This window comes from Saccostrea echinata, unplaced genomic scaffold (genome assembly GCF_033153115.1).
Source record: "Saccostrea echinata isolate AGI-Se365-2 ecotype Australia unplaced genomic scaffold, CSIRO_AGI_Sech_v1 ptg000033l, whole genome shotgun sequence".
NCBI classification, from domain to species: domain Eukaryota; kingdom Metazoa; phylum Mollusca; class Bivalvia; order Ostreida; family Ostreidae; genus Saccostrea; species Saccostrea echinata.
Window position 1 is genome coordinate 17,833,637 of NW_026889782.1, and position 10,888 is coordinate 17,844,524.

At 35.4% G+C, this 10,888-nt stretch overlaps 1 protein-coding gene across 1 annotated transcript in view; it reads left to right on the forward strand.

Annotated features, from left to right (window-relative positions):
* The window catches only part of LOC133199033 (uncharacterized), a 47,817-nt gene extending 37,152 nt beyond the window's left edge, over positions 1-10,665 (forward strand). The window contains exons 7-8 of the mRNA XM_061334922.1: positions 9,272-9,413; positions 10,333-10,665. Coding sequence (XP_061190906.1) covers positions 9,272-9,413; positions 10,333-10,514 — 324 coding nt within the window. The 3' untranslated portion in view covers positions 10,515-10,665. The remainder of the gene's footprint in view (positions 1-9,271; positions 9,414-10,332) is intronic.
* Positions 10,666-10,888: the final 223 nt, after the last annotated feature.

A 10,888-nucleotide genomic window follows, 5' to 3' on the forward strand; every position in this document is an offset into this window, starting at 1 on the left:
CACTATGTAAGGAGTTCCATACCTTTATTTTTTTATATACAGCCCGATTTTTTAAAGTCGGATTTCAGCGATCCAAAGGCCTGTGCTCAAGTCTAAGCCCCCTTCATAATCCTGGAGCCTGAATTGGTAAACAGAGTAAAACCAACTTTTATCTAGAGTCAGTGTTGATAGCGCATACTCTTTTCATACTTAGATACGTTGTAATAATCGAATAAGCAATTTCTAGCTTTGCTATGTTTCTTACTTTTATTCTTCCAACGTCATTTACTGCGTCGCGTACAACGTCAATACCGGAAGTTTCAATTTCCTCAAGTCTTCCCAGTTTTTCATCATATGAATTCTCTTCCTACTGTTTATAGTTTACGATACTTGTAAACTACCACCCCTGAAACATGTCGGTCTCCAGCAGGGTCCATTATCTGAGTCTCTTATATTGTCTTTTCAAGCTTGAAAAACAGAATTTGATAGCAGCGCGTTCTTCCAGATAGTCTGTTGAAACGTGAATATTCGTTTAGTTATTTATATACGTTTTTCAAAATCACATGTCTCTTTATAACTCATCCTCACAATGTCAAGGTTTTGTGATTTCGGAACTCCACACAAACCCTTGACACAAGTCGCTATTTAAAAGTAGGGCTAGAAAACTACTATTTCATTTGTTCCTGGTCTAGGACTGGAACCAATCAGAAAACAGCTTTTATTGTAGGTAAGTTTTGTAAACAAATATGACTCGTCTTTCAAATGGAAAGTGTCGATATTGTAGGATTTGTGACTAATTACATTAAATGAAACATTGGGGATTAGTTTTTGGAAGATCGTCCTCCTAACAATCGAAAAAGATATGCTCTGGAGTTGGGCCATTTGAAAACGACGGATTTGAAAAAAATATATATTCTCAGTGGTTAGTTATAATTACCCATTACGTCATGTGTAACCACAAACCCAACTTTTAAATAGCGACTTATGACAAGGGTTTGTGTGGAGTTCCGAAATCACAAAACCTTGACATTGTGAGGATGTTTATAACTAAGTGTCCGAAAGACATAAAATTTTGACATCGTTTCTTCCTTGAATATAATTAAAAAATAGCAATGTATATAGCGTCATAATGAAAACTATTGCCTATCATTTTGACTATTAAACTTTTAAAGAATTGCATATTACTTACTGGGCTGCAAAAATGCACAACAAAATTCAATGATACTTTACTTAGATTTTTCAAACATATTATCTGTTTTCAAATATCTATACATTGGCCATAAGAATTCCTATAAACAATAAATATATCGCGATCGTGTACGAATTTATCGAACAACCATCGCTTTCACTATAATTTGTATACCATTTCAATTTTATGCACATAATGTACGTGATTTCAAAAAAGGTGTCGAAATATATCTATCCCAGAAATAAGAGTTAGATACTCGTTATTTTTTTGTCAATGACTTAATTTGTCCAAACACTTTTAACACTTAAATTTTTTCCCCTTCAAACCCATAACTAAAGGCAACCAGCAGATATATCAGCATAAGTGAGTGATTACTATCACATACACTGGTTGTATTCACTTCTCTGTAATTGTCCTCCGCGAGGGGACATTAAATCTCATGTATCTGCCAATTTCACTAAAAACTTTAATCTTGGTCATAACTTTTGAATGGGAAAGGATAGAGCTTTCTTATTTCACATGTACATTACCCGTTACAATACCTTTTTTAATATACTATGGCATGTACATTTTTCCTTAAGAAACTATGATTTTTGACCCCGTGACGTTGACATACTCTTCCCAATAAATTAACATTGGTCACTACTTTTGAATGAGAGAATTAAGATACAGCATTCATATCTGACATGTGTATTACCTGTGACAAGACGTTTCCAGACATGCTATAATTTTTGACCCGTTGATCTTGAAGTTTGACCTAAATTTAACAAAACTAGTAGACTAATTGTTCTCGAACAATTAGAGGTCTTTCCACCTTCTTTGAATTTCATATATTTTTCATATTTTACTCTTTAAAGATAATTTTTATACAAAAAGAATCCATAAATGACTTGTAAGATAGAAAAAATAAAAAATTTAAAAAAAAATGAAATGACCTTGACCTTTGACCTTGATCAAATATTCAAGGTCAAAGGTCAAGGGTCACATTGCACTTGACCCCATCCTTCTACGACTTTTAATTTTAAAGTTATAAGGTTTAATAGTAAGCGCAAAAACGTTAAAGGGCAATAACTCATATAAGGGGTCATCGGATACTTTCGCACTGATTTGATTGGAGTTGTGTCTAAAGACCCTGAAGACATTAGTAAAGGTTTTGTGCCTCTACGGTTTACGGTTTCGGAGGAGTAGCGATAACAATGTTTTCAGTAAAAGGGGCAATAACTTTTAAAGGGGTAAATCTTAGGGGACAAGAATGAAATCTTTGAAATAGTTTCAAGAGGACATATTAATGATGCAAAGATGTTTAGTATATATTTAAAGACAAAAGAGATATAAAAAGAGCTTAATTTCTCATATTTTGAATGACCTTGACCTTTGACCTTTGCATATTTTTTAAGGTCAAAGGTCAATAAATCTTATGCAGTTGGTCCCATATCTCTACGACTTATCGTTTTGGAAATTTTTAATTATTTGTAAACATCAAAAACTTTCAGGGGCAATAACTCATAAAAGGGGTTGACGGATACTTTCTCATTGAATAGATTGGAGAGAGTACTCAGTTAGTTGAAGACATTGGTGAAGATTTCCTACCTCTACGGTTTACGGTTTCGGAGGAGTAGCGATAACAAGGTTTCTAGCGAAAGGGGCAATAACTGTGAAAGGGGTCATAGGTTATATGCGTTGGGTCAAATTTGTTCATAACTTTTTATGACTTTCACGATGAACAAAAAATCTTTTCGATAAACCTTAAAACAAAAAATCAGCGGAAGAAAAATAATAATAATAATAATAATAAACAGAACAATTTCAATAGGTCTTTCCACAGAAAGGTGGAAAGACCTAATAATAACATTCAATGGCGATAACTTTTGAATGAGAGAAAATATGGCGTTCATATTTGACAAGTATTTTACCTGTGACAAGAGTGTTCAGAATCTGCTATTTGACTCACTGACCTTGACCTTCAAGTTTCACCTAATTTTCAAAGAATTGTTATTGCCCATTACTTTTTAAGAAGAGAAGATAGGGCATTAATATTTGACATGTGCATCAATCTTTCAAGACCTTTCCGAATACATTCTTGTTTTTGACGTCGTGACTTTGACTTTAGAGTTTTACCTTCAGTCTTTTTCATTTTTTTGTTTGCCACTGCTTTTGAATGCGAGAAGATAGGGCTTTCATATTTTACCTATGACATCTTTCAGAAAGATCATCATTTTTTTTACTCATATGACCTTAACATAGAAGTTTGTCCTACTAATAAAATATTTTTATCTTTGGCCATAGTTTTTGCTGGAAAAAATACAGGGTTTACATATTTTTTCACACGTGCATTATACAAGACAAGTCGGATTGTATAATGATTTGACCTGACGACCTTGATCTTGAAGTTTGATGCCGTTTTGAGGAGCTTCAATCTTTGCCGTAACTTAAATGAAACAACCAAGGTAGGACACGCATACAAATCCGTTACAATATGTCATAAATAATTGCAAATAAATCACTACGGCATTGAAAGTTGGCGACGAAAATCCTTGAATGTGCTTGTTTTACCGAAGATGCACTCTCTAAATGCAGTATTAAAATGTTATATTGGTTTCGGACCGATACAACTGGAAAAAGATTTATTTTACCTGCCTGGAAAGACTGAGAAAGGAGATGAAATTAAAGAAGAAGCTGCTCGGGATTGGGAGAATTTCCTTTACTCGAGATCCAGAGAGATGAAAAAAGGTAAATAAATTCCAAAAACATTATCATTCATTTAATTTATTTTATCTTTGCTAGGTAATGGCAGTTTAATTATTCGCGAGGTATTTAATATACTGCCAGTAATGAGTGATTTCCAGGTAGAATTCACTTCATTTTTGTGTTTTAGAGATAACTGCACCAAAGTTACTTCCTGTTTATGTTATCAATGCCAAAATGCTGCTCACAATAACGCCATGATGACTCACAAAAAACAAGTGTGATTTTTAAACATCTATCGATATTGATACGGGTAGGTAACGTGATCAAAACCAAAAAGAGTCTGATGACGTATCAACCAGCATTCTTCCCGATAGATATTTAAAAGTGATAATTTACTAGGAATTGACTGAGGAATAGCAAATGTTGCAGAGTATCATCTTTAATAGATGATGTATACATATAGGATTAATTTGAACCCGTTGATCATGTCGATTATGTACTACGTCTCTCAGAATTTCATGACATTTGCTGTCTTGAGAGGAATTTGTTGCGCGTTGTATAAGGGAACACCTTCAAATGTCAATATGTGATAAACATCAATTGATATTACTGTCTATACTTAGTGCAAAAGAGTATGTGTCGCCCGCGTGGCACAGTGATTAGATCTCACGCTCTAGAGTCTTGGAGTAAGGAGTTCATCCTTACGTCGCGAGTTTGAATCCCACTGTTGGACGTGGAGACCTGTCCTTCAGATGAGACCGAATAAACCAAGGTCCCGTCGCAGTAGGTCCTGGCACAAAAAAGATTACTAACTGCTCAATGGCCCTTAGTGCCGAGTATAGGTCAAAATTTGCAGCTCTCCAACGGCAAGTGGTGGCGTCGCCATACGAGTGAAAAATTCTCGAGAGGGACGTTAAACATTAAACAAACAAACAAAACAAAAGAGTATGATGCTTTTGATATTTAACTAAGTCTTATAAGTCCTTCGGAGCAGTGGACTGACAGAACACTGCAAGTACATTTTTCTACTGCCTCAAGACCGACGACTTATTCTTAGGGTATGACGATTTGATTCTGAGGGGAAGGGGGCTCGTAAATTTTGGAAAATGAATAATCCGTCCTCGAAAATACTGAAAATAAATAATTTGTCCATAATTTGTAGAAAATATTGTTTCCTTGGCTGTTGCTACCCCCCCCCCCCTTTCACACACACACACACACACAAATGAAATGAGGTTATTGGGTTTAGCAATTTCTTTTTTTATGCCCCTTTCGAAGAAGGGAGGGCATATTGCTTTGCTGTTGTCTGTCGGTCGGTCTGTCGGTTGGTCCACCAACAGTTTCCGTTCATTTTCTTCGCAGAGGTTGCACATACGAAATGAAATTTGGTATACACATTTATCATAAGAATATCTAAAAAGAGTTCTGTTTTGGGTGCGATCGAACAATTTTTGATTGAGTTATGCCCCTTGGACCTTGAAACAAGAGGCCCAAGGGCCTTAACGGTCACCTGAGTACAATACAACAATTTAGAGGATCCATAAACTGAAAAATGAAGCTTTGTTGCCCAAAAGCAAGAAAAATAGTATGATTAGCATCAACAAAATAATTGGTCTAGTATCTATCTGCCTATCTGACTTTCCAAGTCATTAAATCTATGAAAGTACATTTTCATTATACAATAAATTATCTTGCATAATTCTCTTATTCTATTAAGCTTTCAAATACATTATTTACATTGATTAATTATCAAAGGTGAATGGCAAAGGGGAATAACTTTGCTCAGCAGAATACAAGTTAATAGAGCCCTGGCCAGGACTAGAACACTTGACTAAATGGTCCAGGTGTTCAAAAATCTGGTAAAAATACCCTTGCATATTAAAACTTTTACTCTGTTTGCCTTGAACATCCCCAGAAGCATAGAAGATTTTCAAAGAAATGCATTTTCACCATAATATTAAATAAATAAAGCCCCATCCTTACCCAGAACATCTGACCCATTGGCCATGAACTCACAATTCTGGAAGAAGCACCCTTTCTCATTATAACTATACACTTGTTTCTTTACTTTATAACCAGTAGTAGAAATATTTAGTAGTAGTAATAGAATATTTTGAAAGAAATTATGCATTTTCACTATATATAATCAATAGAGCTCTTTCCCCCTCACCAGAACCCCTGACCCAAGGGCCATGAGGCATTCTTCCTTATCATAACCATGCACTTCCTTTGTTTGAAAAATACCCAGGCGCACACAAGATTTTGAAAGAATTCATGCCAATTCCCTATCTAATCAATAAAGCCCCGCCCTAACACCAGAACCCCTTACCCAGAGGCCATTAAATTCATAATTTCTGAGGCAGCCATGCTCATCATAACTATGTACTTAGTTTATTTAATATCCAGGAGCAGAGAAGATTTTCAAAGAATTAATGCAATTTTACTATATAATCAATGGAGCCCCACCCTAACACCAGAACCCCTGACCCTGGGGCCATGAAATTCACAATTTTGAAAGAGGCACTCTTGTTCTTCATAACTATGTACTTAATACCCAGGAGCAGAGAAAATTATTGCAATTCTACTATATAATCAATAGAGCCCTGCCCTAACACCAGAACCCCTGATCCTGGGGCCATGGCTTTCACAATTTTGAAAGAGGCACTCTAGCTCATCAAAACTATATACTAAGTTAGTTTATCTAATACCCAGGAGCAGAGAAGAAGATTTTCAAAGAATTAATGCCTTTTCACTATATAATCAATAGAACCCCACCCTAACACCAGAATCCCTGACCCTGGGGCCATGAAATTCATAATTTCAGAAGAGGCACTCTTGCTCATCATAAATATGTACTAACTTAGTTCATTTAATACCCAGGAGCAGATAAGAAGATTTTCAAAGAATTAATGCATCTTCACTATATAATCAATAGAGCCCCGCCCTAACACCAGAACCCCTGACCCTGGGGCCATGAAATTCACAATTTTGGAAGAGGCACTCTTGCTCATCATAACTAAGTACTAAATTAGTTCATTTAATACCCAGGAGCAGATAAGAAGATTTTCAAAGAATTAATGCATTTTAACTAATGTATATAATCAATAAAGCCCTGCCCTAACACCAGAACCCCTGACCCTGGGGCCATGAAATTCACAATTTTGGAAGAGGCACTCTTGCTCATCATAAATATGTACTAAGTTACTTTATTTAATACCCAGGAGCAGAGAAGAAGATTTTCAAAGAATTAATACATTTTCACTATATACTCAATAGAGCCCTGCCCTAACACCAGAACCCCTGACCCAGGGGCCATGAAATTCACAATTTTGAAAGAGGCACTCTTGCTCATCATAACTATATACTTAGTAAATTTATTTAATACCCAGGAGCAGAGAAGAAGATTTTCAAAGAATTAATGCATTTTCTCTATATAATCAATAGAGCCCCGCCCTAACACCAGAACCCCTGATCCTGGGGCCATGAATTTCACAATTTTGAAAGAGGCACTCTTGTTCTTCATAACTATGTACTTAGTTACTTTATTTAATACCCAGGAGCAGAGAAGAAGATTTTCAAAGAAATAATGCACTTTCCCTATATGATCTATATAGCCCCACCCTAGCACCAGAGCCCCTGACCCTGGGGCCATGAATTTCACAATTTTGGTAGAGGACTCAATGCTTATTACAATGATGCCAACAGTTTGACTGCTTGATGTCCAGGAGTAAAGAAGAAGATTTTTAAAGATTGCATTATTTTTGGTGGTTTTAGCCCCACCCCTCAGGCCCCAGGGGGGCAGGGACCATGGAATTCACAATATTTGTTCCCCTTCACCCATAAGTGCTATATGCCAAATTTGGTTGAAATTGGTTAAGCGGTTTCAGAGAAGAAGCTAAAAATGTTCAAATGTTAACACACGACGCACACCGCACGACGCACGACGCACGCCGACGGACGAGAACGGATAGCAATAGGTCACCTGAGTGACTCAGGTGACCTAAAAATCCAATTATTTGCAGTTTCCGTACATTTTCCTCGCAGAGGTTACACATACTGAAATGAAATTTGTTATACAGATGTATTATAAGAATATCTAGGTCAAGTTCTGTTTTGGGTTCGATGGAGCAATTTGATCAGAGTTATGCCTCTAGGACTTAGGAAAATTCCATTTATTTGCAGTTTCTGTTCATTTTCTTCGCAGAGATTGCACATACTGAAATAAAATTTAGTATATAGATTTACCATAAAATTATCTAGGTCAAGTTCTGTTTTTGGTACAATCGAGCAATTTTTGATAGAGTTATGCTCTTTGGACTCAGAAAAAAGTCCAATTATTATGGGGGGGGGGCATAAGTGTTTCACAAACATCTCTTGTTCCCTTTAATTTAAATAAGCTAGTCACACTTTTCTTCAGTGAAGAAGAAAAAAAAATTGTCTTCCTCCGATCACCTTTGTAAAAAAATAAACTGTCCTTAACTGATATCAAAATCAATAATAATTTGCTAGCCCCCCCCCCCCCCCCTATTCAGAATCAAATGGTCGTCCCCCTTTAATCAATGGAGCACTCCCCAAGCCTAACATCCAGTAGGCGAACATATAAAAGCTTATTTTGCACAGGAATAGCGAATTATATATTAAACAGAGATTTAAACATAATCAAAGTTAATTAATATTAACATTATCAAATATAATCCTTTGATGGTTAATATATAATCAATCTTTAAACATTTCAGGTGCTGTGTTTCTCGCTGTTGTGCTTTACCTTTCTACAGATTTTGGTGAAATTCTTTCAGATGAATTTTATCAACTTCATGAAAGAAATATAACAAAGGTAACAATGCTCAATCTGTAATAATTTATTGAAGATTTTTCAGATGGCGTGGTGAGCTCCGTCAATCGCTGGTTTTGTAAAGATAACCCAGTTTCACCATTTCATAATCATTAGTCGTGTTTTTGATTTATTCCAATCTGTAGGGTTTATTACGGGTTCATTAATTATTCTGAGGGTGTAAGATTCAGACATTAAACAACTTACTAGGACAACACGTAAGCTTAACAAAACACCCATTTATATGGAGATCGCATAAGTTTTTAATATTTAGTTCTAGGTACTTGTTAATATAAATAAGCTTGATATTAAATAATATAACTAGGCAAATTTATCTCAACACCAATTTTTGAGCAGGACCGACATTCGAGACCGTCTTGTTGAATGCTTGAATTATCGTACAGTATTTAGCACGTCATTTCATTTACTGGATTTGACGTCCAAACCAAAATATTAATACCTGAGAGGGTCACATTAACAAACCCAAAATTGCAACGCATACAATCTCTACCCAGAACTTTTGATGTTTTCTGACAATTGAACTTAAAGGAAAGGTAATTCAAAGTCTGATCTTGTTTTAACAGGAAGAATTGTCAAACACAACAATACCAATCTACCCCTATAGAACAGACACTGAACTCAGGGCACCGTTTGACGACATTGGACAGCAGATCGGTATTCATCTTCTAGAACTGCGGAAAAGACCTGTCAGATATCATAAGGATGGTAAGTAGAGTTCCCATGCAGACGAATTTATATCCCTAGTTTTTAAGATTGATAACATCCTCATAGTTACATTTACATGTTTGAAATCAAAGGATGACATTTGCACTTTCTATAGCTCACCAAGTTTCGAGATTTTTTCACTCATATATATCAGTGAAGGGCTTAAAATTTAGACCTTTACTCGGCACTCAGGGTCATTGAACAGTGAGGGTTCTTTATCGTATCAACGCCTACCGTAACACGGGGCCTCATTTTTAAGATGTCAACCGAAAGACCCGCAACTTTCACTGCAAAGTGCCTAGTGCTTGGCGAAGGAATAGTTGCTACCTGTTTTATCGACTTAGGTCAGTTGCGGCCATGATTCGAACACACGACCTTTCGATCATAATATAAGCGAAACAAACAATATATGGAAAATATACGCGTTTTTTTTCTTGGACAATCCCGTATAGTTTATGCCCCCCCCCCCCCCCCCAATTCCGTACAAATGCTTCAAAGTCATCTTAGGAGAGATAACTATTGATCAAGATTTTTCAAATATGTGAATTTTTTACTTGAATAAGTACCTTTTTCTTTATCTATATACCATTTTATCATTTAAAATGCACATTCAAACAATATATCATTTCTCATTGATCATGTTAGGAATTTCTTCTATTTCAAATGAAAAAGAAATGCAAAAGTGATGAAGTACTGGTATAATATTTGAACAAAAAATCAAAACATTGAGCGGCAAAACATTAGGTTATAATGATATTCATTTCACATTGCCATACAGTGGACATACATGTATCATAATGCACATTATTCAAATTTGTATGTAAACCTGTATAAAATACCACAATCTTAAATGCAATCTTAATATTTATGTCCCTAAAACTAAATGAATTGTTAACTCCAATTTATTGTTTTACTCCAGAGGACACTGCTTGTCTGAGGTTTTGGATGAATAGCAGCATAATGACCGGACTCTGTAGAACTAGAAATGAACAAAAGGCTAATGAAATCTGTAACATTTATTTTCAAAACTTAAAAGATCGGTTATCAGACTGGAAGTGGATGGATTATTTCTTGTTTGACGTTATTTTCCAGAAATTATAGTGATCTTTTTTCTGTTATGCAAGTCACTTGCTAATTAATACCACTCTTTGTTCTTTGTATTTAGTGGACCACCTTTTTGGGGCTGAAATGGCTGAATAAATTGAAATAACATTTTGAATAAACAGAAAAACGGAGACCCAAAGGTCTAGAATCGCTCTTCTGTGATCTATTTTCAGATTAAGAGTAAAATATACATCTGCTATACAGAAAAAAAGGTTCATTAATCAGAAATATAAAATAATTAACTATGGATAACAAAGTGGAAATTTTGAAAATGCACACGTCTACAGTTTTAAGATACTAATTATTACATACAGGCATATATGTGCTTAGGCATGTGTATTAACTGAGTCGATAGAATAACACAATGATAA